The sequence below is a fragment of the Charadrius vociferus genome, unplaced genomic scaffold, assembly GCF_000708025.1.
Source record: "Charadrius vociferus isolate BGI_N301 unplaced genomic scaffold, ASM70802v2 scaffold3, whole genome shotgun sequence".
NCBI lineage: Eukaryota > Metazoa > Chordata > Aves > Charadriiformes > Charadriidae > Charadrius > Charadrius vociferus.
Genome location: NW_009647748.1, coordinates 1164746 through 1190117, shown reverse-complemented (window position 1 = coordinate 1190117; position 25372 = coordinate 1164746). Strand labels below are relative to the sequence as shown.

General features: G+C 50.6%; 1 protein-coding gene across 1 annotated transcript in view; it reads left to right on the top strand.

The window, feature by feature from the left end:
• The window catches only part of NEURL1B (neuralized E3 ubiquitin protein ligase 1B), a 143399-nt gene extending 122561 nt beyond the window's left edge, over positions 1-20838 (top strand). The window contains exons 2-5 of the mRNA XM_009882091.1: positions 14631-15191; positions 17988-18695; positions 19649-19774; positions 20594-20838. Coding sequence (XP_009880393.1) covers positions 14631-15191; positions 17988-18695; positions 19649-19774; positions 20594-20838 — 1640 coding nt within the window. The remainder of the gene's footprint in view (positions 1-14630; positions 15192-17987; positions 18696-19648; positions 19775-20593) is intronic.
• Positions 20839-25372: the final 4534 nt, after the last annotated feature.

Sequence of the window (25372 nt, the reverse complement as noted above, 5' to 3'; positions counted from 1 at the left end):
CGCCCGAGTCAGCGCTCTTCCAGAGCTCTCCCTGCCGTTTTCGTAATCTTTTTCCACGGGGCTAACAGTGGTGCTGGGAGCACTAGCTGTGACTTGTCTCTCTCTGTGGCCATGACAAGGTAGCTGAAGGGAGTGATGCTGCCTTAAAGCTCACTGCTTTGCTGGGTTGTGGGTTTTGGGAGCTGAAATGCTTTTTCTCCAGGGAAATGACCGTTTCCCCGAAGTGGTGTTGGGGCAAGACATGGCTGGTGGCAGAGGGGGTGTTTGGGGTGCAGACACAGCACTGCCTGGCATCCACGCTGGGAGCAACCCCGAGACTATGGTGTGGGGGTGATGATCAAGGCAGCCATGCCAGCTGAGCTCCGTCCTTCTGGTGGCCCCATGCAACCCTGGGTGCATGTGCCACACCGGGACTTTGCCTGATGTGGACATGTAGGTCTGACAAAGAGAAGGAAGAAATCTCCCCATCCAAAATGCCGTAGGCCTGCCCTGCTGTCTCAGAATGGGGAGCTGCAGAAAAAAAAACCCAATTCAGCAGTTACTGCTATGAGAAATGAGACATCAACGTGAGACAGATGGGAAAGACAGGAGCAATGGCCTGTGCTTTGGTATTCCTTGAAGAATGCCGTTCCCGTGCTGGGGGAGGCTGCTGGTGCTGCCTCTGGCTTGGAGAGGTCCATGGCTTGGCTGGGTCTGCTTTGGGGAGGGTCTGCTGCTATTGCCCCACCAGCAGCTCCTCCTTATTAAGCACCACCTCAGGCTAATAAGATGCTGTTTTGCAGCATCTTGTGTTCTCCAAGCCAAGGAAGCACTGCAATCAGAGAGCTTTTACGTGCCATTAATACCTGACCATGTGGCACTGCTTGTGTGCAGGTGAGGGCTCCTGGTGGTTTAGGAACGGCATGAAATGTTTCTGCTCTTGATCCTACTTGACTGGGGCAGGGGGGGCTAGAAAAACCTGAAAGGCCACAGGAGGACATGCTGCCATCTCACCGAGCTCTGCGTGCGTAGGAAGCTGGGCTGGAAAGCATCCCCGAATTCACTGCCGTCAGGCAAGCACATGTTCCACGCTGGGGCTGTCGATGGGCATAAGCTTTGCTGGTCCCATGTCCCAGGCTCTGTCTGAAAAAAAAACCCGCTGCGGTGCTAATGAAGGGGGTTTCTCGTTAGGAACCAGTGTTCTTAAGCATATCAGCATGCACAAAAGCGTGGAAATGGAGGGGGTAAGGAGGGCTAGGTCGGGGCAGGCGTTTGGGACTTATGGGGTACATGCCAGGGTGATGCTGAGGACAGGCTGTGCTGCGTCCCTGCCTCTTTCCATTTTTTTTTGCCACGAGCAGCTCTTGTAAGCAGCAGGCTGGTTTCTCCAGCAAAGGGTGATGAGTTTGTCCTTGGTGGGTGCTCTGGTCTGCCTGTCCATCAGACAGGTACCAAAGCACATGCACACCTTGCTGTGGTACACACAGCACGTCGGTGCTGGACGTCCTCCGTGGACCTGAGCCAACGGAGCTGTGCCAGGGTGGACATTGGCCACTGCCCTTTAGATGATTTTCGGTGTTATTTTTAGACATCTTGAGTGCAATTCGCCCCAGCTGAAGCCAATTCCTCGATGTGCTGGCAGGCGAGGGATTGGGCGGACGGGAGCGTGCCTCCTCGGGGAGAACGTGCCTTTCTGAGGGACGTTTCAGGGAAGCTGAGCGTCTCCCCTCCTTCTGCCAGCAGCAAATCGCCGCAATGGGTGAGCTGCTCAGGAGAGGGCTCTCCTGCAGCTCTACGAGTGACCGCTCAAATTTGGTATTTCAAGAAGGGTGAGCGGTGGCACTGGTAACACCCAGTGCCCCCTGGATGTGGAACTGCGGGAAAATCCCTGTGTGGGTCCGTTTTGATGAATTCAGCCTTTCCGTACATTTGGCATCCCTTTTCCAGCATGTTTCCAGCTCAAAAATCCCTGGGAGATGGTGCGAGCGGCGCTCGCAGCATGGGAGACACTTGGTGCCATCTATTTCGAAGAAACAGAGGGACAGGGTGTAGTCACGCTGCTGCCCGTGTTTTATTGGGGCCAGAACCACCAGAGACTCCAAGCTGTCAACATGTAATTGTATATTCTTTGTGTGGTAATAAAATTTTGTTCTACCCAAAAAGAGAGGAAAAAAGAACCAAAAGAACCACCCAAAGAGAAACAAATTCTTTCTCTCCACAGTTTTTCATATGTGATTTATAGGTGTGTTTTTCCAAGTAAATCCAAACAAGGCCAGTGAGTGACTCGGAATTAGAGTTTGATTCGGTTAATTGAAACAAGAGCCATCTGGGTGGAAATGGGAGGTTTTAGACAGCTGTTTATATTGTTTCATGTGGGATTTCTAAAATTTCCAATTCCATAGTTGCTAAGGAGTGTGCTGGTTGACTGTACAGTGGGGTTTTATAGGTGTAAATGATCTATGAAGAATAATTAAAAAAAAAGACTATAAAGAATACATAAACAATAAAAAATATATAAAGAATAACAACAGCTTGCAGCTCCATGGTAAACTGTTTTGAAGGCATTGACCAAGCGTGCTCTGCTGAGCTATGGTCCAAGCTCCTCCTTGAGAAGGTGGGAAAACATGATGAAACTCAGTGTTTTATATTGCCTGGACCTCTCCTGGCAGGCAGGCGTCCACGGGCGATCGCTGCTGAGGTTGCAGTGCTGTTTGTTTGCTGTAGAGTTCACACATTCGTCCCATCCCTTGGGAGCGATTCCTTCCTCCAGGGGAGGGAGCAAAAAAAAAAAAGGCTTTGGCCTTTTTCTGGCCAAAAAAAGCTGGCATTTATCTTCAACAATGCAAGGAATTGTCTCTCATCTCCAGATTTCTTCGGTTCACCTGCCTTTATCATCTCTTGGCTGGGGTACCACAAAGGGAGAGTAAAGGGAGAAAAATGTTGATGTTGACTTAGGTGTGCTGGGATCAAATCCCACTGGCGTTAAGAAGATTGACGTGGAGGCTTAAAAATAAACCAAATAAACTCAAATGCTTTTTGTGTTGAAATAATTGAAGACATTTGAGATGAAGAAAGGGGCTGAGGTCATTGTGTGTCCAGTAATGGTATGACTGTATTTTCTTTTGTTTGGACAGTTTAATGTCTTGAAGTGGCTCTTGTTTCCTCTTATTAATTCCTGTAAATATCATGGAAAAGGATCTCACAGCTCAGCCACGCAGCAGCCAAGTGTTGCACAACCACCTGCCTCTCTGACTGACTTCATAGCTTAGCAGAAAACTATGCATTTTAAAAAAAATTCAACCAAGGAAAAAAAGATGCATCTATTTTTAGTGGAACATTTTCCTCTGTTTCTGGACCAGCAAAGAACTCTCCTCTTTTTCTTTTTCTTTCTCTCTTTTTTTTATTTTAAAGATTTTTTGCTTTATTTCTGAAGTATTTAGAAAAAGCTATAGCCTATTTGTCTGAACATTAACTAAAACAGCCAACAGAACATGTGATGTTCTTGCACAGGTTGGGCTGTCCATGGGTTGGGTGAAGTCACCGGCCCTTCAGATCATTTGGAAAGACAGTTTGGCCAGTATTAAATTTATTTAAAATCTCCCTGCTGGGAGAGCATCGGCCTCGGGCACCAGCCCGCCCAGCACAGGTTGGACTCAGCCCCTGTGCAGTTACCTGTAACCCGTTACAGATCCCACCACCACAAATCCCTTTGTGCTTTGCGATGCCCCCAGGGAAACTAGCCTGGCAGAGTGGACGAGCTGTACTTTCCCCACCACCACCACCACCCCTTATTTAATTATAACCAGTTATTCCTATCCCTTTGCCCTGTTTTGGATTCTTTACATATTGTTTCGGAAAAGCTTAGTGGAATCGCAGCCTTTGTATATATAAAATATAGGATGATTGAAGACCTGGCCACTTCTTTATTTAGCTTCCTCAGCCATGCGTTCCTCCCAAAGCATTTTCCCCTCTCTCTGCCAGATCGCTGTTTAAACTGTGTGTAAATATAAAAGGAACCATGGACAACATTTAAAAATGCTGCCCCATGTTGGGAAGCAGGGCTTGCTGGAAAGAACATCTTCCTAGAGGCCTTTTTTCCCCTTTTTCCTGTGGTTTTGTGGCTCCCGTAGGACAAGATCAAAAGCCCTGTATGGGTGCCACCGTTAAGTCTAATGGCTCTCTGGTTATCCATCCCTGTTTGGACTGAAATAGCTCCAACGTTTTTTCTTTTAAACTGAATTCTTTCCTGTCCTCTGAGTATAGAGAAGTTGTAATTAGGAGAAAAAAAAAAAAAAGAAAAAAAAGAGTGACCCTTAGAACCACTATGAAGAGAGGAGATAAAGACGAAAGAGGCTTCTGTAACAAATTTGAGGCAAAGAAAAATAGCAGGTTTGTTCCTTTTATCATAAGGTTTTCTCGGAAAAAGTTGAAGGCAGAAGTGAATGGCCAGGCTCTCCTTTCTGCGCCTGTAGCATCACTCTGAGTGCTGATCTCGCCCTTCATCTGCAGCTTTTCTTCCTCTGTGGTCCTGGCGCTGGGCAATTCTCATGCTTACGGCAAAGCTTTCTCGTGTTTTTACTGAGCGTGGAAAACGCACTCAGCTCATAACGCTTCTCGGCTCGAGCATCCCGCCCCTGAGTCTCCCGCGGCACAGCTGAGCTGTGGCGTGGTACGGGACGGTGCATGCGCAGACTGGGGAGGGCTCTGACAGCACATCCTGTGTTCTGGCCTTTCTCCAGACATGCTTTTTGGAGGTGGGAAGGGCATCAGTATAAATTGGACACGATCTGAATTCAGAGGGATGAAGACAACATAAACGCTGGTTTTTAGGGTGTTCTCAGAGAACAGTGCGTCAAAAGCCAGGCTAAATTACCGCTATTACTTTTCAAACCTTTTTTTTCCTCTCTGTTTCCCAAGCTTGCCCTGCTGGTGCAGTGCCGTGATGCTGCCTGTCTGTAGGGGATGGGTGGGTTTCCGGCATCAGGGAGACAACAAAATTCTTTCCCTCGTTTTGTTCCTGTCTGTGCTGGAAGCGACACATTGACAGGCTGTGGGAAGGATGTGCCAAGCTCCAGCACTCTTTTCCATAAGCCCTGCGTTGAAACCATGGGATGGGATAAAATTGCTGCTCTAAGGATATTAAAAGGGAATGCATTTCGTTCTCTGATTTCATTAAAAGCCATTAACATTGGAAAGACGTGGTCACTATTTATAAATCCCCGGTGCAAATGACTTGGTACAGCTGGTCAGAGGAGAAGAGATTCAATGGAAACAGGGAGTCTATTTGCATTAATGGTCGTTATGTGCTCCTCTGGCGGCAAGGGGAGCGGGTGAGGGCATGGACCATTTCAATGTCAGTGATTACGCCGCTCACATGTTCTTGTAACTCTTCAACAAATCACATTCATGATTGGAAAATGAAAACACCAGTTCAGAACAATGCTTTTTAAACATGAAGCATTGCTCTGGAAAACAATCCTGAGCTGTTTATACTGTCTGTAGGGGAAAAGTTTTCTTGGAAGTTAAGAATTAAGGAATGGAGAAAAACTGGGGGCAAGGAGACAAACCCAGATTTGTTCTTTTAATCTGTGAAAAATGCTCTAACTAGGATCTTTTCTGTGCAGCGTGATTAACCAGGAACATAGGATGGGTCACACGCAAACACAACAACGGGGTCCCTCCCCACCTCGAAGCCAGAGCCACATGGTGGCCTCAAGCCTCGAGGGACCAGCAGCACTCAAATACAGAAGGTTTTTGGGTGCCTTGGGTTGTTCTTAGGCTGTGTCTGTAGTCTCTGCTGCAGCAGTGAGTGGTGCTGGCCTGGAGCAGAGAGGAAGGGATCTCTGAGACACTCCAGTGGCATAATATCCTATAAAATCAAGAATATCTCTATGTCTGTCTTGATGCCATGAAAATCTGTATTAGCTCTGTGCTGTAGAGCACTGAAGACAAAGTCCTTCTCCTTTAATGACCGTAACGAGGAGTCATTAGAGAAAAAGGTGCCCTGACACAAGTGCTGTGGGACTGACCTTGGGTCAGGCTGTGGAGAAAGGGAATGCACAAGGAAGATGGTGTTTGACATAACAGCAAAGCCATTGTTGAAATGGGATCCTTGGGTGTTGGCCTTCGAAGCTGGGTTTAACTTGCAGTGAGCACAACACACTTGCTTTAACAAAATCGATGCGTCAGAAGATGGTAGTGGGCTTCAGACCTGCCCGAAGTAACAGCCGTTAGAAAAAAAATAGTTTAGCATTGTAAATCCATGGAAATTTGACCCCATTTCTGTATGAATTTAGTAAGTGAAAGCAGAACCCAACCGCCCCAGAGAACATGAGGGGTTTTGTCCACATCTCTGCTCCTCTCCTCCCATCTTTGGGTCCCCAGCTGGGTTCTTTCCTCCAGACCAGTCCTTCCAGCCTGAAGTGTTACATCTTTTAGTGCTCTCTGCTTTATGGTGCACTTTATTGTCTGTTTCTAGAAAACAATGAAAATAATAAATCACACCAATACCTATCACTGACTGACAAGCTGAGCATTTAGATTTGGCAAATATTTAGTCTCCCAAGCTAGCAGTCCTCAGAAACCATTTGTGGAGTTGCTTAAACAGATGTCAACTGCTTTCTTCTGGTTGCTTTTGATCACCTCCCAAACCTGTGCTATGGACTCTTGAGTTTAGGACTAGAAGATAAAGTGAGCTGAGCAGCCCTCTGCTCTCCCCAAGTTAAACTTAACTTTCTAAAGAAGGTAACAATTTTGCAAAAACATAATACATCAAGTAAGAGGCACAGGTTTGCTCTGCTGGTGTGTGAAATCATACGCGTTGCACATGCAGCATATTAGTGAGAACATAGTCCAAAAATTCCCGATAAGAGCTATAGTAAGAGTGGCTGACTGATTATTTTTGACAAGATGTTTTTATCATTAGCCAGTAGCCAAAAGTTTCATCTCGTTTTGCATCCCATATTTTATGACTTTCAAATCCCTGATGTCTCTCGAAGCTCTTTGGCTGGTGAGCGTGGCCTTCTGACTGACACGAGCCCGTGGACTTGGGTGTCGAGGCCATATAACGGATTACAATAAGCTGTACCATTTCCAAGGCTCCTCATCTATCATGCAGCCGCTTTCATCGCTCGTACTGAAAGACTTAAGCGGAGATTATGGCACAACGCTGCCTTTCCTCCATCTCTCTCCCCCCCCGCTCTCCCTCTGTCTCTCATTAACCAAGTCTGAGAATTTGTTACTAGAGTTGCAGACTCATTGACCCAGATTCGCTAATAATATGGGGGAGATGAGATTTTTTTTTCCGTGCTTAATCGTTGGCTTCTGTGTATTCTTAGTGCTATTTATATGCAGGAGAACTAAAAACCTATCAGGAAGATGGGGCCAATTTAGCAGCAAAATTCATGCGCGAACACAGTGAGAGGCACAACAGGAGAGGGACGGGGGAACAGGGAGACGGAGGTGAGCGTAGGTGGACTTACCTATACTTGCAGACCCAGCAGAAGATTTTTTGGTAGCAGACCCTGCTTCCACAGCCTGATCCACAGGACGGTATTGGTTTAGGTCAGGGCTCCCCACTTTGCTCTGAAAATGCCGCACCATCAAAGTCATGCCCTCGCTTTCCTTGTGTCAAGTTTGAGTTCGTTTACCTCCAGAGCATAGTCTCCTGGCTGTCTCACTTGTGCAAGGAAATAAAAAGCCCTCTAGGTTAAATAATACTTTTCCTTTTTTCCAGATTAGGAAATGCTATTCTGCCCTTTTTTTTTTTTTAATTATTTTATTTTCAGTTTAAATGGTCTTTCATTTCCACATGGTGAAAGGAGTTAGTTTATTAAACCTAATGAAAATGTATGGGCAAGCTAAGGGCAAAACATTTTCAGCCTAGGGGGAAAAAAAAAAAAAAGAGGAGGTAATACCAAGGCCTGAAAACTTTTAAAAGTACAAGACACAAGAAAACTGTTCAGTGCGTTGTTGTGGTAGGTAGGCACAAGCATAAAGAGACATGAAGACCTACGAACAGAAACAGAAAAGCACTAACAAGGAATGCAGAAGCGATGAATGCAGAAGTGATAACAGGTCACCGTTATCCCGCAATTTACAGGTGGAAGGAGACTGGAGAGGGCTTGAAGATGTGCCCACATTTCCAAAAAGCAAAGTCAAGCAGAAGATCTGGGAGTAGGTTGGGCGGGTTTTTCTGCCTGATCTGGGAGAGCGCTGGCTCTCCCCAGTCTTTGGGGCTCTGTGATCACTTCTAGGTCGTGGAAGATATGCGATCGGCACTTTTCATCCTTGGAGCAGGCCTTCTGTCATGGTTTATTTTCTGCTCCGAGCCAGCTGGTGGATCTTGGAGAGAGACATTGGTGTTTCAGCTGCACTTCCCATCTCTTGGCTCCGATGCTGGTGATGATGTGACGTTCAGTTAACCAGGAGAGCTGAGCCCTGGTGTTGGTTTTCCCGTCAAGGCAACCCTTCTTTTAAATGACGTGGTTGAACTTGGCATTTGTATGAGCTCCCCTCTGCAAGGAAAGGGCTTAGTTTGAAAGGAGCGAGGATGCAGGAGCTCATTTGCTGAGGACATGGTGGGAGACGGGGGATGGAGCAGCCTGGAAAATACTGCAAGGTCCTGCTGGAACTGCTTACGTTCACTGGGTTGAGAAAACGGATCAGAACAAAAGGATTTTGCCTAATGCTGTTGGCAAATACCTTTCTGCTTTCATGGAGAAGACCAGAATATGTCATTAGCCTCTGCCTAGAAAAAAATGGGGTTTAGCATTTTTTTTAAAAAATCCCCCATAAAATTGTTTGGTTTCAAGCATTAGCCACAGAAGCGAGAGGTTTTTGTTGCTTGAAAATCCTTGTGGAGACAGGCACAACTTGGTTTTGTGAGTTAAATTCAATCCCTGTTGTCTCCCAGGGATTTTCCTGGACTGTTTTGCGATGAAAAATGTTGTATGTCCGTGAGATACTTGAATAGAGAGTTACATCAGGGCCACAACACACCTTCTTGTAATGAAAAAACAAATTCCATCTTTCCTCCTCCCCTCCTTCCCAAATCAGTCTCTGCAAAAATGTCACATTTGCTGCGATTCACTACAGGCTTTTCAGCCTCCCCTCAGCGCCCCAATGTCTGTATCACTGTATTGCAAGGGAACCGTGCGTTCAGGGGGGGTTTAACTCCCTGGAAATTTGTCTCAGGTTAGAGGATTGGGCAGGGAGACCTTTACATCGAAGTAGGGCTCTGGACTGGTCATGTAAACTACAGGAATTTAAATGGGGAATACTTATTAATTGTCGAGTTGAGTTTTCAAGTGTTTGAGCCGGCAGGATGTTTGGAAATTAGGCCAATTTTTTGTAGCGGCCTTATAGTGGATTTGGTAGCCCAACTTCACCAGTTCACACTGGTGAGCGTAGAATAGGCAACACCAGCCCTTCCCGCAGAGCTCCCCGACTCATTTTCTGTATTAAAAAAAAAAAAAGTAGTCTAGGCAGCACACTAGATTTATATGCGACAGATTTTTATCTCTTGTTCTCAGAAGATAAGACCGCGTCGGAGCAGAATCCTGTTTCGTGTTACCGTTACCGTTAGTTATCTGCAGTAACAGCCTAGCCGGCTTCTCCCAGCCTCCGGCAAGGCTCCAGCCCACAGCCACATCCTCGCCGGCCATAAAGATGCAGTGGGATGAGCGCGGTCAGGACTGTGCTTTTACTGGACCGCACTGTATTTGACTTTGGGTCCGGGAGGGTTGTTTCTCCAGGCTTGCGATGGTGCAGTAAACCTCATTGGGTTGACCTCATTGTCCCCACCTGTTGGGATCTTCCTGTTTGGAGGCAAAAGCCACCTGCCCCCTCTCTCCAGATGCCTCGTTTAATGTTCAACAGGGTTGTTGCAGCAGCAGCGACCCAACTACTGTAATAGGAAAAAGTTCTAATGTTACTGATAAAGCAGCAGCCATAAAGATAAGGCTGGATTCCCTTTCGCCTGCGCGGTGAGCATGGGTGGAGAGGTTTCAGGCTGCGTGCTGCTGCCTTTCAGCCTTTTCTCCGAACAGCACGGGGCGCACACGCGCCAGCTGCGTGCTGATGGGCTCTTCACCCACGGGGTAGCGTGCCAGGGATTTCTCTTCCCTTGACGCCCTTGCTTTATCCACCCTGCATCCCTGCTTGGCCCCTGGCAGCCCCACAGCTCGCCTGCCTTGTGATGCTGAGAGCATCTTTTGCCATGGGTTGACTTGGAGGGGGTCCCCAGGAGAGGGCTGTGGGAGCCAGGGGGTGTCCTTTGATGCAGCGGTTGTAGAGTTAATACAGACCATAGATTTGCCCCTAGCGCTCTGCCGTAGTGTCGGTCTCTTTGAATGTTATTCTCCTTTCCATCATTTTAGGGCTTCCCACAGCATTATTCCTGCCTGGCTCGGCTGGGCAAGCGGAGACAGGACCAGTCTGGCTTACGGTCAACTCTCCAGCTAAGCAGCCCCTGTCTGTCCCGCGCCCCGGAGAGTTGCAGCCTTGGAAGGGGCTCTTGTTCTGAACGCTGTCTGCTGCTGTCGGTGGGATTACAGTGCCACAGCAAACCCAATGCTGTGAACAAACGGGTGAAAAAAAAAATGCTAATTTTTAGAACTGGAACCATGCTAAATATGTGGAATTTGTCCAGGGTCTGCCTGCCTCTACCTTTTTGAAATGCAAAGTGCGCATTTGTTAAAATACCTCTCCAAAGGTCAGCATAACCTAAGAAATAAATGTGCTGCCCTTTCGGAAAGCAAGTGAAGTTTCAGATGTGCGATAGCTACTTGCAGTTGAGAGCACGTTGTCCCCATCATCCAAATCTGTTTCAGTGCAGCCCGTGGGGATGGAAATGCTGCCTTCCAGCCAGGGCTTCTTTTGCAGGTTTCAGTGAGGAGCCCTACGCTATTCTTAATCCTTCGGTTCAGCTTTTCCTTCCATTTTCCGTTTGCTGAAGCCCCGCTCGTGCGTTGAGCATCACGTTTGCGGTTGATGAGAGTAGGGATGAAAAATGGAAAACTCTGGAATGAAAAGAAGCAAAGTGTTGGATGGGACCTCAGTACATCACCCCGGGGGACTCAGTGAGTTCGTGGCCCATGTGCTGATCTAGCCAGCCCACTGACATGCTTACAAGGCTCAGGGACTGAAGTATTTGAGAACCTTACATTTTTTAATCCTTTTAGCTTCCTGTGAGGTGGAGGAATACTGTTATTCTCTCTTAGGTGTGGAAGTGAGGCATAAAGAGAAGAAATTACTTGCTCAAAGTGTTGTAGGAATCTCATAGCTGAAAAAAACCGAGTTGACGTAGCTCTTAGCCGCCAGTCAGGGCACCGGGCACCCGTGGGTAGGGTGGCAGTTCTGCCACGAGTGTGGCTGTCGTTATCCCACTGGCGGGGTTTCGGGTGGGAAAGCAGAGCCAGGAGAGCGAAGGGTTTGGGGAAACAGCAGAGGGACCGAAATGTGATCTGAACTGTGGAAGCCAAGCCGCAAATTAGGGCAATTCAAAGGCACAAACATCCTGTTGAGCTCGTCTAGTCCCCGTTGGTACGTAATGAGTAAAGCACATGCCCAAGCTCAGCTTCAGGCGTGTTTCAGTGGGAAAGCTCTGCCTGCCCTGCCTTGGGTTATGTCAGACGTTATTCCTGGGGGCAACCGGCAGGTGTTCATGCGAGGGGGGAACGGCGTTATAAATAAATTATCCATTCATTTCCTTCGGGAGAATTTCCTATTGTTTAGCGACAATATACGGGTGTGTTTTTTTAAAAGAAAAAAGAAAAAAAAAAGAAAAATTAAAAAAGCCAAACCCTGGCCCCGAGTTCCTCTGTGGAACCAAAGCTGCCTTTGAAGTGGGTGCCCATGTCACTGCTCTTCCGTCCGTCACGCTGCTGTTACTGTCACTCCCGCCTCGGTCCTCCGCGCTTTCCAAAAGCGGCGTGAGAAGTACCTGCCCGGGAGTAGTGCCGGAGGGCATCATGTCCCGCCGCGCTCCGTCTGTACGCGTGTCTCTTCTCCGGCAGGTCGATGTGGAAGGCTGGTGCTGCCCGGGGAGTGGAAGCAGGGCGTTCTTTGGGTAGGCGAGAGGACAACAAAAGCTCTCTTCCCTCCTTCCTCCTCCTGGCCGACACAGGGACACTGCGGCCAGGGCGCTCGCTTTCACGGGGGAGTTATTTTTAACCATTTTAGAAAACAATGCAGCTCAACGGAGTACAAAACGAGGGGTTCTCTGCACGGGGGGCTGTGGCCCAGCAGGGCGAGGTGTGATGTGAAGGAGCAGCACAGAGCCCACCAGGTCCCCCAGGACCCCTCGGAGGCTGCTCCGTGGCTTGGCTTAACCCCCGTCCCCAGCAGCGGGGCTCAAGGATCGGTGAATCCGGATGAAAAACGGTGAGCCGGCGTGGGAAAGCGCGGCCGGGAGAGGATTCACCCCTCATTGCTCAGGGCTACGTGTTGGTGGGGTTCATGCCTCTCTCTGCTAAGGAAACCCCAAACCGTCTTTCCTTTCCGTTGTCGGGAACACTCGCAGGCAGTCGCGCAGAGCGGCACCCACACGAGCAGCGGGTGGGTCTGTGCCGAGAGCAGCCATCTTCTGCACATCAGCGCTTCGGGAGGCACAGAAATGAGGTTCCTCCTGCGAATACCCAAGAGAAATACCCGTACCTCTTACGAGTACAGCCAGGGCTGACCCCGGGAACCTCTGTCCTGCCCTGGGAGAGCCCGGGGGACGCCTGGCCCGCGGGGATGCTGTGCCGGGCAGGGGGACCGCCCCAAAGGGATTTAACACCCCAGGGGGGGTTCTCTCCTCCCCGTCTGCCCCAGGACTCTGCCCTCGTGGCTCTGGCGTGGAAATGGGAACCCCCCCACTGGTGTGAGGGCAAGGATGTATTTATTTACATTAGCACGTGATGGGATTAACCATTACCGTGTGCTGCACAGGGATTGTCACGCGCAGTGCAAACGAAGGGATACAAAAGACCTTTTATTCAGCCACTGCCTTTGCCTGCCCTAATTTAGGACTGCCCTTTTTTCTTGGTGCAAACGGGAGCTTTTTGCCTTTGTAGCTCTTGGACTCCCGTTGCAGATGCCGGATTTCAAGGGCTGATCATGTCTACAGATCTTGCAGGCGATCTCTCTTCTCTTGCGTTCACAAGGCAGCGATTGCTCAGAGCCTCCGTTCATTCAGGCACAGATGCAAGTCGCAGCCTCTCGCCGCCCTACCTGGTAGGGTTTTGCTTGCAAAAATGGTGTCACAACTGCAGGCCTCCTGCCAGCGTCCCCAGCTGAGCTCCCATCATCTTCTGATGTTGCCTTCCAAGAGAGGAAAGCGTCCGAAAATCCTTCCCTTGTCACGAAGCAAAGCCAGGGGTTACGCATGGGGAGGAAGGGCCAGGCAGGCAGCTTCTGAAGCTTCAAACATGGCAATATACTTCAAAATAAATGTGTGCATGTGATGCAGTTTTATATTTAACAGGATGACTTGGAGCACGCTGGGTGCCTTCCGTTTTTGCTTTAAAAATCTACAAAGCCTGCTGCGGAGGGGAGGAGAGGTGGGGTGGGTGGGAAATGAGGAGACTGAAGTGCCTGTAACAGCGTGGTGATGGTGGTGATGGTGGTCACGGAAGCCCTGGTCCCGGAGCAGGGCCCCATGTGTTCAGGGATATGCAAAATAGATCGTCTCCGCCTCAGGGAACTTATAGATAAGGCTTAAGATTAAAAGTTGGGCTTTTTTTCATTTCTGCTTCACGCTTGTGTGAACTTCACTTGAGGCCTCAAATCTGCTTTTCTTGAAATTGGTCTCGAAATTGCTATTGACTTTAAATGCTGCAAGATCTCACCCATAAATTCTCCTTCTCCCATCTGTAAAATGAGGATGGCAAGATTTCTGTGCCATATGTGGTGCTGTGAAGCTGAAAACAATCATCATTTATAAAGTGCTTTGAGCTCAAATGGGAGGTTCTGTGTAAAGGCGAGGCTTTGGGGGATGAAATGTTCGTTAATGTGCCGGTTGCATCCGATATCTGAACCAGGGGCTGGGTTGAAAGTTTTGGAAGAACAGTCTGGTGACGGAGAGGGTAGTGCTCCAGCTGCTAAATGTCTCAGTTTGTTTGTGTTGTTCAAAAGCTCCTGTTCATCGTTACAAAATTAAGGGACAGAGAAGCCAGTGGCAGCATGTCCCCCAAAAAGTCAGTATCCTACATCTGTGTTCATCTTGAGCACCTCTGGTCTTAACAGCCACGGTTCTCAGAGATGGTGTGACTGTGGCCACCAGCTGGTGATTTAACAGCACGTGCCTTGTAAATAGGAAACGTGGAGCCACAATCACAAGCGTTGGGGCCTTTCCGAGCGCAATAGGATGCATCTGATGGGAACAAAGGGATGTTCGTTTTCATCCAGCTCTGCAGGGCGTAGAAGGGAAGCTGCCCTAACCTTCGCCCCAGGAGCTGCATTTGTTTTTTATTTGCATACAGCTGAGGCCCAAATTGGTGCAACAAAGAGCAGGTTGTGGCCACGCACAGCATTTTAAGATTAAACAGTGTGGTTCCTAGCGGGTAATGCCAAGCACACATGGCGTGCCGGTTGAGTCGCCCGGGCTGAGCTGCCGCCTGGCTCAGGTCAGGCACTGCTGACGGAGCTGCTGGTTTCTCCTTTTGCAGACACGAGCCACCAGACCCGCTCCGTCTCCAGCCGCCCCTATTACAGTTTGCCCAACAGCAGCCATGAGAGACGCTCGGTCCTCGCTATCACGGAGCCACCGCGTTTCCACTCCCAAGCCAAAGGCAAGAACGTGCGCCTGGACGCTCACTCTCGCAAGGCCACGCGGAGGAACAGTTTCTGCAACGGGGTCACCTTCACCAACCGGCCCATCCACCTCTACGAGAAGGTCAGGCTGAAGCTGGTGGCTGTGCACCACGGCTGGAGCGGGGCCCTACGCTTCGGCTTCACCATTCACGACCCATCGCAGATGAGCTCTGACGAGATACCAAAGTACGCCTGCCCGGACCTAGTGACCCGACCTGGATACTGGGCCAAAGCTTTGCCAGAGAGGTTTGCTGTGAGAGACAATATCTTGGCCTTCTGGGTTGACCGTCACGGGAGAGTCTTCTACAGTATTAATGACGAGGAGCCAATATTGTTTCACTGTGGTATTAAAGTTTCCGGTCCTCTCTGGGCACTCATAGATGTCTATGGAATTACCCATGAAGTGCAAATACTAGGTAAGTGTGTGTTTTCGCCTGTGACTTGCTCTTCTGGTTGCTTTTTCCACAGAGGTGGGATCTATGTGGTTGGTCATTTCTATGGGACACCTAAGAAAACTAACTCACTGTTGGTTTTGTACCTCAAATTAACCATTTTTCTTCTGCCAGCAGTGGGGATCCAGAAAACAACGTATTTCAGAGGTGACAGTGATGGGAAGTCCTAAGGCTGTGCGTTATAGCAGCCACATAAAAAGATAAATGGAAATCTTTACATGTAACTTTACCGAGCTTTTTCTTAGCTAGATGTGCTGCTATGACATGGAAAAACGTGGTGCTGCTTTACAGCAAGGTCCCAGGGACTGAGGGGACAGAGGTGACCAGTTCAGGCTTCCACTGTTCTTTCCCAGCGACCAGTTACTGCCAGTCCACTGGAAAACTACCACCCATTCCCCAAGGGTTTCCTGGCACCCTTCCCCAGCCCCTCTCTCAACTCTTGGCCTTGGTCCCCACCTCGGCCGGCAGTTTCACAAGCTGCGTTTGCAGGCGTAAGCCAACTTGTCCTTCCCTTCCACACGGGCATCGCTGTATGTCTGCAAAGCACCGTTTTCAGCACAGGATGCAGCCCACCAGCTGAAGAGTGATGAAAAGATGCAGCACGAGCTCCTGTGTGCTTCAGGGTCCTTGCCACCACATCGCCCCGCAGCCCTAAGCGGGTCATTGTGTTCAGGTGGTGCCCGGCTGGTTTACAAGCATCATCCTTGGGGTGGGATGAATTTGTTCCCATTAGCGAACCGAGGCCGATTGCCGTGGAACGACTTCCCTTTCGTGGCTTTTACAGCATCAGAATTTCAAATGAATTCAGCATTAGATGGAGTGTTTTGAACTAGTACACACCACAGGGAATCCTTTTAAAATACAAGAGTGTCGCCCTTTCCTGGAGGCTCCTAGGAGCTGATTTAGTTTTAACAGCCAAGTTAAGCTGCACCTGCTCGAGGGGATGGTGCCTCCATCCTCACACTGAACAGACACCAGCGATAAGCTGTGAAATTGTTAGTCCAGTGGGCAGGCAGCTCCATCACATATTCTTCTGAATGGTACCAATTATTTTACAGCTGAGAAGGCTACACATAAACAACACTTTGCCCTGCCTGCTCTGCCTCAAATGTGTAATTAAACCTTACCAGCAGCTTATCCTGTCATTGCAATTGCGATGGACTCCAGCCCGTGGTGCTCATCACAGAGGTGAAGGAGCGTTTGCTGTAGTGGCCAGTGCAGCTGCTTCACCAGAGCAGTCCTTCTTCCTCATTAGATTATAGTTAGAAAAATAAAACGCAGCTTATTTCTGCCTGTATCCCCCAGTCCTGCAGTGTGCAGAGCAAAAGTCTTGGCCTGAGGACACCTGTACTCTTGATTTTTTTCTTTTGGATTGAAGTCCTAAGCCCCACTAACTGCCCCAGGAATCGGGGCGATGCTCAGCCATCTGGAGGACCAGGGGACCCAGCCTCCTTGCTACAGATGCGGTGGTGTCGAAGCGGACATGTTTGTCTCTCTGTGTCTTCCTCATAGAATTTGGCAAGTCGAGAAAGCTGTGCAATATCGCCCAAATGCAGATATGCAAAATGCATCTTTCAGCGTCGTGAGGCTTGGATGTGTCTTACTCCTCTGTGGGAGCATTTCTTGCCAGATAGCCTGTGCTTGCTAGAAGCAGCTGGTCCAGCCATCAGACTGCACCGGTGGCCTCCTGCACGGGCTTCTGAGCAAAGGCAGCCTCTACTTTGCAGCTGCTGGGTGGATTTGGGTGGTTTTCCTTCTTTGGTAAAAGCCTGGTGATTTTCTCCTCCAAGGATTTTCTCCACCAAGTGTTGGTGCTGGGATGCTTCTCCCCGCTCCATCTTTGGGAAGACCAAGAGTGTGCTTCATTCATGTACGCTCTTAACTTCCATCTGCTTCGACTTTGCTCAGCTGGTTAATGCCTTCCCTTTGCGGTGAAGGGTCCAAGCGGCCCCGGGCAGTGCTGGAGGGAGGAGGAAGGGCGCTCCTGAACCTCCCCACACCTTTAAATCCCCCTCTGGCCTGGCATGGCTGAGGTGAAAATCTGGGAAATGAATTGAGGGTCATCGTCCTGACTTTCCCTTTGCTGTGAAAGGGGAAAATAACTCTCTAACTGTAAAAACCTTCTTTGTAACACCTGCAGCAAGTCGCTTTTGTGACAAGCTCTCAATTCAGAATCTCTGCAGTGGTGTGAACACCCCTGAGATACAAGGCTTGAAATCTTCTTGGAAAATGACCTCTCTTGGACATTCCTGTGCCTAGACACCTCACAGCTGTAAGGCAATGACAAGGAGTGTAAAAGGAGTATCTGTTCATGCTTGTGCTCCTTCGCCCATCGCTGTGTTGCAGATTTGGCTCGCACAAGACCTTTGGACAACAGGATGTTGAGAAGTTTCCTTTTTTTATGGAACACCCTCAAAGCTATTAGTCCGCTCTACTGAGAAAGCTGTAGGACCACACTGGTTTACAGCTTTTCCCAGTTCACCAGTGCAAGGAGCTCCCAAATTACACGGGTACTTCATAACACTTGTTTTTTCCTCAGCTAGTGCCAAGATGCAGCTATTTCTCTGCCTGCTCCTCATGAGGCTCTCCACCGCTAGCCTTTCATTAGTGGTTGACCTCTGGCTAATTTTTCCATTGCTTTTCCATTCAGAGGAACAGACTTCAGATATTCTGTAGCCTGAAATAATAACAATTATAACTGTAAAAGCAGGCAATTGTATCTTGACTCTAATGTCCCTTATCCCTGGGTTTATCTCACAGATAGCATGTTTGCAGAGACCATGACCACTGCCCGTCTCAGCACGGCCCGTCTCAGCACTTGCCTTCCACAGAGCAACCATGATTCCGCCAACTTCAATAACAACGAACTGGAGAATAACCAAGTGGTGGCCAAAATCGCAAACCTAAACCTAAGTCGGGTTCCAGGACTGGCGACAGACAACCACATCATCCCCTGTTGCCCAAACCGACGGCAGCGTGCCCAGGGGGTCCCAGCCTTCCTGGACACAGACCTGCGATTCCACCCAACCCGTGGACCTGACATCACGTTTTCTCAGGACCGGATGGTTGCGTGCACCAACTGGCAAGAAAGCAATAGGACTTTGGTGTTTTCTGACCGGCCTTTGCACATCGGTGAAAGCCTCTTTGTGGAAGTAGGACATCTGGGGTTGCCGTACTATGGGGCCCTTTCATTTGGCATCACTTCTTGTGATCCGAGTACTTTACGGACAAACGAGCTCCCAGCAGATCCAGACTTTCTCTTGGACCGCAAGGAGTACTGGGTGGTTTACCGAGCGTTCCCGGTCCTCAACAGCGGCGACATTCTCAGTTTCATGGTCTTGCCGAACGGAGAGGTGCACCACGGGGTGAATGGAGTCAGCCGAGGAATGCTAATGTGCGTGGACACCTCACAGTCTCTCTGGGTGTTTTTTACAATCCACGGTGTAATCAACCAGCTCAAAATACTGGGTGAGTGCAGACAAAATAAATGACAACGGGGACCACCTGGCTGGTGAAGTTTCCTGGGCCAGAACGGGAGCTGCGGGTTTGCATTCGCAGTGTTGCCTTTAGCAGGTGGTCACCGATGTGCGGAAGCAGCTCCTGATCTCACCTTGTGTTTGCAAACAAGAGCGAGCGAGACGTGGTAGCTGTCACATAGATGTGCGCAGCCTATATATATAAGTCCCCCAGAAAGGGATGGGACTTGAGAGGTGACATAAGCAGCAGGTAGGGAGGCAGGGATGGCTGGCGGGGGGACAGCTGGTTTTCAGAGGAGTTGTTTTTAAAAGGGATTCTTTATAAACCCACTGTTCCAGCCGACAGGTATTAGACTCCTGCCTTGCTAAGGGCGATGATTTTTGTGAGCGCGGCTCTGCTGTAAGCCTGTGCGTTGCTGATGGGCAGTAACCGCTTCCCAAGCGCTGCCACAGCTCGGCTATCAGGTGTCACTTTTGATCTGTTGCTGGTGACCAGTTACAGTGCTTCTCCTTTTCTCTTGTTAAGGATTCCGTCAGAAAAGCAGATGCTGATGACTCTGCAAAGCAGGTTTTTCTCATTTAAAGCAATTCCCTTTCCCAGCTGCCCCTGACCTGACAGCGAGACAGCGACAGCTTGAGGCCGCTGCTGCTGGAGAGATCAGGACCACGGGGAAGTGACTTTACGCCCCAAATGATGGCTGTCAGATAACCCGGTGCTCGCCTCGCTGAGGCACTGACCAGAAATTGTACAATGGCATAGCGAGGTCCGGGTCCTGGAGGTCACATCCAAAATCATGCTCCTGTATCGTTACGAAGGGGCAGCACTTAACTCGTCAGCCGGACTTTACCCTAAAGCACCCTGCGCGCGTGGGCTGGGGGGCGTTTCGCTGGGGTTCGGGTGTCCCTCGGCCCCGCGGCGGGCTCAGCTCTCTCCTGTGTTTGCAGGCACGGTGCAGTCCAGCCCAGTGACCGTGTCTCCCTCAGGATCCCCTGGTGGCTCGCAGTACGATAGTGACTCAGACATGGCCTTCAGCGTCAACAGGTCGTCGTCTGCTTCAGAGTCATCGCTCGGTAAGGAGAGCCTGTTCCTCGGCACCCGGCTGTGCCGGCGATGCCGAGACAGGAATTGGGGCTGACAGACGATGCTGGGGCTACACATGACAGCAGGGCAAGGTTACGGGGGAGATGTTACATCTCCTGCGAGCCCGACAGAAATAATGGGGAGAAAACACAGAGCGGTGGGAAGATTTTCATGGCCTGAAGAAGGGCTGCGTGTTGGTTCCCACTTTGGCAGTCGGTCTAATGGAAGCGGTCCCTGCGGGGCTGCCCTTGCTGCAGCAGCAGCGTCGGTGGGTGCCGTGTCGTGTCTGGAGGTCTTACACCACCCGGACCGCTGCTTTCTGCACTGCCAAGGCTCTGCTGCTGCAGGGACGCCCCTGTAAACGCTGACGTGCTGGTGTTTGCAGCTCAGGCAGATGGCCCTGCATGTCCTGCCCGGTACCGTTCCCCACAGGTGCTGCCGCTGTGCAGTGCCGCAGCCGCCCGTCGCGGCCGCTGAGCCGCAGGAGCATCCTGCAGGGAGCACGGCTCCTTGGGGGGAGCGGGGCTCTGCACACCCACGTCATGAGACAGGTGCGCAAAATCACAGCCCTCCTCGGGGAAGCCCAGGCGAGCTGTGCTTGCCTCATCCCTAGAAAAATGGATGGCAGGCTCTGCCCGGAGCTGTACCTGCGCTACCAGTTAGAATACGCTTGGTCAGACGAACCAGGCGATGACTAAGGAAGGAAGAGCCTTAAAAACGGACTTGAGTGTGTGCATGTGTGTTGTATGGTGTCAGGTTTGTACCGTCCTGGTGACTAAACGGTCTCATTCCTTCCTCCTCTCTTGCAGTGACTGCTCCCAGCTCCCCCCTCAGCCCCCCCATCTCTCCCGTCTTCCCCCCTCCGGAGCCATCGAGCAGCAAGAACGGGGAATGCACCGTCTGCTTTGACAGCGAGGTGGACACGGTGATCTACACCTGCGGACACATGTGCCTCTGCAACACCTGCGGTCTTAAGCTGAAGAAGCAGCTCAACGCCTGCTGCCCAATCTGCCGACGGGTCATCAAAGATGTTATTAAAATATACCGCCCTTAGTGCCCGGCTCGGGCTGTAGGAAGGGGGAACGCCGCTAGCAGTAACCATGCCTTTCCGTCCCTGCTTATGGGTTATCGTGCTGGTCAGTCGTTATCAAGTGGCTCGTTATCTGTGTTTCCTTATTTGACTGGTAGGGCACAATTCAGGGATAAAATTGAGCGGAGGATCATGCGGGGCCCAACGGCACGGCTGCCACGCTGGCTAGGCTGTGTGCCCACGGGCGAATCCAGGGAATTGCAGTCTGGACCTGACCCAGCTGCAAATGAGAAATTTCCCGGGCAAAGGCTCTTTTTTTTCCTCCTCCTCCTTTTCCTCCTCCTCCTCCTCCAGAGGAGGCTCGCTGTGGTGTGAGTTGGGAAGGGGAGGTTGCCACTTGGTCAGTGCCGGGTGCCACTGGGGCTTCCCGACCCCGAAACCCCCACAGCTCTGGGCTGCTGCTGGGTGCTTGCGCTGGGGTGGAATAAAATTAGGACACGGCCCAGTGGGAGGGTTCAAAGTGGACAAAACTGATCTGGAAATGTTATGTTCATCCGTGTAAGGGGAATTAGCAAAGGCCAAAATAGTAGCGCAGCCAGATTCTCACTTGTTGGGGTTTCACTCCTGTGAACAGGCTTCTGGGGCACGTGGAGATGCTGGTCTGGACTTAGATAAAGCAGCTTTTGCTTTTTGTGGCGGAGCAGCGACTTTTTGGCCAGGGAGGCTGAGACCCAGGGAGCAGCCTTGGGGTAGCAGTGAGGACCAGGAGCCCACGGCGAGCACCAGCCATGCCCAACGTCTGCAGCAGCGATGGGCTGTCCGGGCAGTGCCCGCACGTCTGGCTGCCGCAGCCATAACTCGCAGCCTGGGGATGAGACGGGTGTTCGGACGGGCGCGCTGCAATCCTGGCTTAGGAGAAGCGCGGGGCTACCGCCGTCTGCGGCGATGGCGTGTGTCACCTGCAGGCACACGCGCCTGCGTTTTGCTCCGCTCCTCTTGGCGGGCGGCGTAGCTGCCGTCTCACACCGTCCTGCCCACCTCGCCGCCCCTAGCCCTTCCCCTGCAGGGCTCAGCCTTCCTCCCGCCCCACCGCAGGGATTTTTTGGAGCCTGTGGTGAGAAATTCATTTCTGACCCAGTCCCAGCAGGCTCAGCCTTTTTTTTTTTTTTTTTTCCTGAGGGCTGCGTATGTGCTCACTTTACCTGCTCTTTCTCCTGCCTTTCCAGGTTTCCCAGCACAGCTCCCAGCTGCCGGACAGTGGGTCCCAACAGTAGATGAGAACTTTTTGAGATGAACAGGGATCTATCCCACTTGGTTTTACTTGGGAGGAGGAAAGAAAAAGGCTCTGGGGATATTATTAGAAGCTGGGACTTAAAAGGCAAATGGGTTTCAGCTGTGATACTAGACAGCTACAAGCAGCAGCAACCTGGATGAGCTGGGCACCGTCCAAGCCGGCGGCAGCGGGGCCGGTGCGGGGAGCTCGGTGTCCTCCTCCCTGCTGCTCCCGCAGGAGCTGCCCTCCGTCCTCCATCCACTCCCACGGCTCCTCTGCGGTCCTTCAGCCCCGGCCTGGCCACTTTCCAGCTGGTCCAGGTTCATTAAAGAGGGGAAGGGAGAGGATGCAAATGGGAGGGTGAGAGTCATTCTGGTGTCATTCTAGCTGGGTGACCACATGCCAGCGAGTGCGTAAGAACGGCTTTCTTCAGAAAGGTGCAATTTATCACATTTTAATCCAAAAAAAAAAAAAAAAGAAAAAGAATAGCAACCCCTGTACATTTCAGGGCTTCTGGGCACAGAGGGGCAGCCGGATGTCGTCAGTGCCTCTCACCTCGCCTTGCCGTTCCCGGTAGCCGTGGGTGGGGGTTTGGCGGTGCCGCGCTTGGTGACCTGCCGGCACTCAGCCCCATCCCAGAGCCCCGCTCTGCCATCACCGAGAGAGCGCCCGGGGGAGCATCTCCCCCTCCTCCCGCCGCGGGCCGTGGCTGCTGGGCGGCTCTTCCAGCATGACAGCTCACAGGGCACGGAGAAAACTTTTTCCCTCTCCCACCCTTGAAGAGCTAATTAACTTTTAAAATGTATAAATGAGAGGCTGCTCTAGAGTGAGATCTCTCAGCCGTTGCCCTGCTGCACCGGCGCCAGAGCCTGCTGGCTTTGCAGAGCCCCGTGTGGCAACCGGGCTCGTTGCCGCTGGCTGCGCTGCCGCTGCGGGTGCTCAGCCCTCAGCAGAGCCACCGGCGCTGCCTCCCTTTGCGGACCAGGGTCCGGCCGCGGTCCGCGGGCGCCGTGATGGCAAAGCGTGTGAGCGCGGGATGAAGGCTTAGCAGCGCGGGTGGGTTAGCGCCTGCCTGGTGAGCGGGCTTGGTGGGTGAAGATCTCAAGGAAAGTTGTCTGAGTTGTCTTTCCGGGCGAGGCTAGCTTGGATGAGGTCTGGGCTAGCAAAGGCCAGCGGCCATCCCTGGGGCTGCTGTCCTGCTTTCAGGGGTGCCCGGTCCCTTTCGGTGGCTGCACGCAGCTGCTCCGGGCAGAGCAGAGCGCAGTTGCTTGGCCGACACCTCAGGTCCTCAGTGAGCGGTACTAATTGCATCTCTGGGGTGGGTTTATTTTTTTTCTGGTGTAACTCTCATTTTGTTTTTCAAGCCAGCAAGGAGAAACACCGAATCCACCCCAGGCTGTGTCCGAGCTGTTCAGGACACATTGCATAGGTTGAATTTTTGTTGTAGCAGCCGAGACTGGGTTCCAGAAGGGCAGCATCCAGCGGGGCCAGCAAGGGTGCCAGCTCCGTCAGGGCAGTGCCAGGAGTGATGGGGGACAGAGTGCCGCCATGCGACCAGCGGGACGTGAGAGCAGTGGACGCGTCGCCCTGCCTATCCCAGCGCAACGGGAATTTTCCAAAATAGGCCTCTTATAAAAGATTTCCAGGAAAAGGTAGCCTCTTACAGATTTAATTGTTAGTACTCGTATTGCTATTTTTTTTAAACAGTCCGATGATATATGATTTGTACAGAAGATCTGTTTGTGCCTTATAAGGGTGTCTGTGCACTTTTTATCCTTTTTAAAGCAACTTTTAAAAAGAAAAAAAAATAGGGGGAGAAAACAACACAGATCAATGGTAGTTTTATAGAATTTTGTGTTCACTGAGAATCCTGCTTTTTTTAGACATATATATATATTGGAGTGAAAAAGTGTTTATTTCCATGGATTTCCCCCCCTCTCCTCCTAACCTATTTGTTTAAAAATTAAAAAACAGGGAGAAAGAAAGAAAAAGAAGAGATGGGGGAACTCTTTTACTTTCCCCCTTTCTGAGACAGTTCCTCGTTTATCGTTACCTTTATGATTCAATACTGTGACCTGTACATCATGTTTAAGCTGAATCAGATTTTGGACCTCTGTATTAGGCTTTTCAAGCAAACCGTTTGGGGGACCGGGGGGGAGGGCATCGCACGAGGGAGGGAACTGCACTTCTACATGTCAGTGCTCTATAGCGTTGTGTTCAGTGCCGTGTGTTTTACTTTTGTCCATTTACCTGTTTTACATTAATATAATTTTACTTGTTTATGAAACAAATAAAACTTTGGCTTGTAAAGAGTGCTCCCGGACGTTTAAAAGCGATTGAGCTGGAGGGTGAGCAATCGTTTACTGCCAAAGCGTGGCAATACTAATACATAGAGGCAGGGCACCCCCGTTCAGCCTAGGCACCTATGCTTAAAAAAAAAAAGAAAAGAAAAAAAAAAAAGGCTCTTTAAATACCTTGCATGAGCTTTGCTTTGCCCTGGGTCACTTGCACAGTGGCTGCTCAGTCCCTTGATGGGCAGGGCAGGGATGGGGGGATTCCTGGCTCATGTAACCTTGGAAGTTCGGCCAACCCCTGCAGTAAAAGCAGGGTGCATTTTAGGGCTATGGATGTGTGTGTGTGGGGGGGGGTCCTGTGGCAGACGCCCTCTCCAAGTGCCTCAAATTCCTCATCCAACCTGCACTGTCTCAAGCAGGGCAGCTGCCAGCCTGTTCCCTCTCCTGTCCCCTCTCCTGTCCCCGTAGTGGGGCTGTGGCAGCCGGGGGACCGCGCCGGCTGGCCCAGAGAGGGGTGACACAGACATGGGCAGGAGGGCTTTTGTCTCTTTTTTCTTTTTCTTTTTTTTTTTCCTTCTTTTTTTTTTCCCCTTTCTTTTTTTTTGTGTGTGGTGTTTTGTAGCAATGCCTGGCTCTCTATTTCACAAGCCGAGGCCAACAGAAGTCTGCTCTGTAAACTGTTTATATCCCAAAATGTGGCTGAAGCCAGACGCCAGTCAAGCAGCCTCAGATGTGGCTTAAAGCGGAGTGGAAGAATTCATTCATAATTCTGCCCTGGCGAGAACACAGCCATAGTTAAGCATTTGCACGAAAACCCTCATGAGCTGCAGGTGGCGAAGGAGCCCCACAATGGCTATTTATGCCAAAATGCCTTTTTATAAACTCTGCTGCCCCACTTTATCCGGAGAGCTGATCCTTGTGAGCTGCCAGCAGACTAACCCCATCTCAGGCCACAGAGCGATTGTGCATTAGTGTGATGACCCACTCCAGC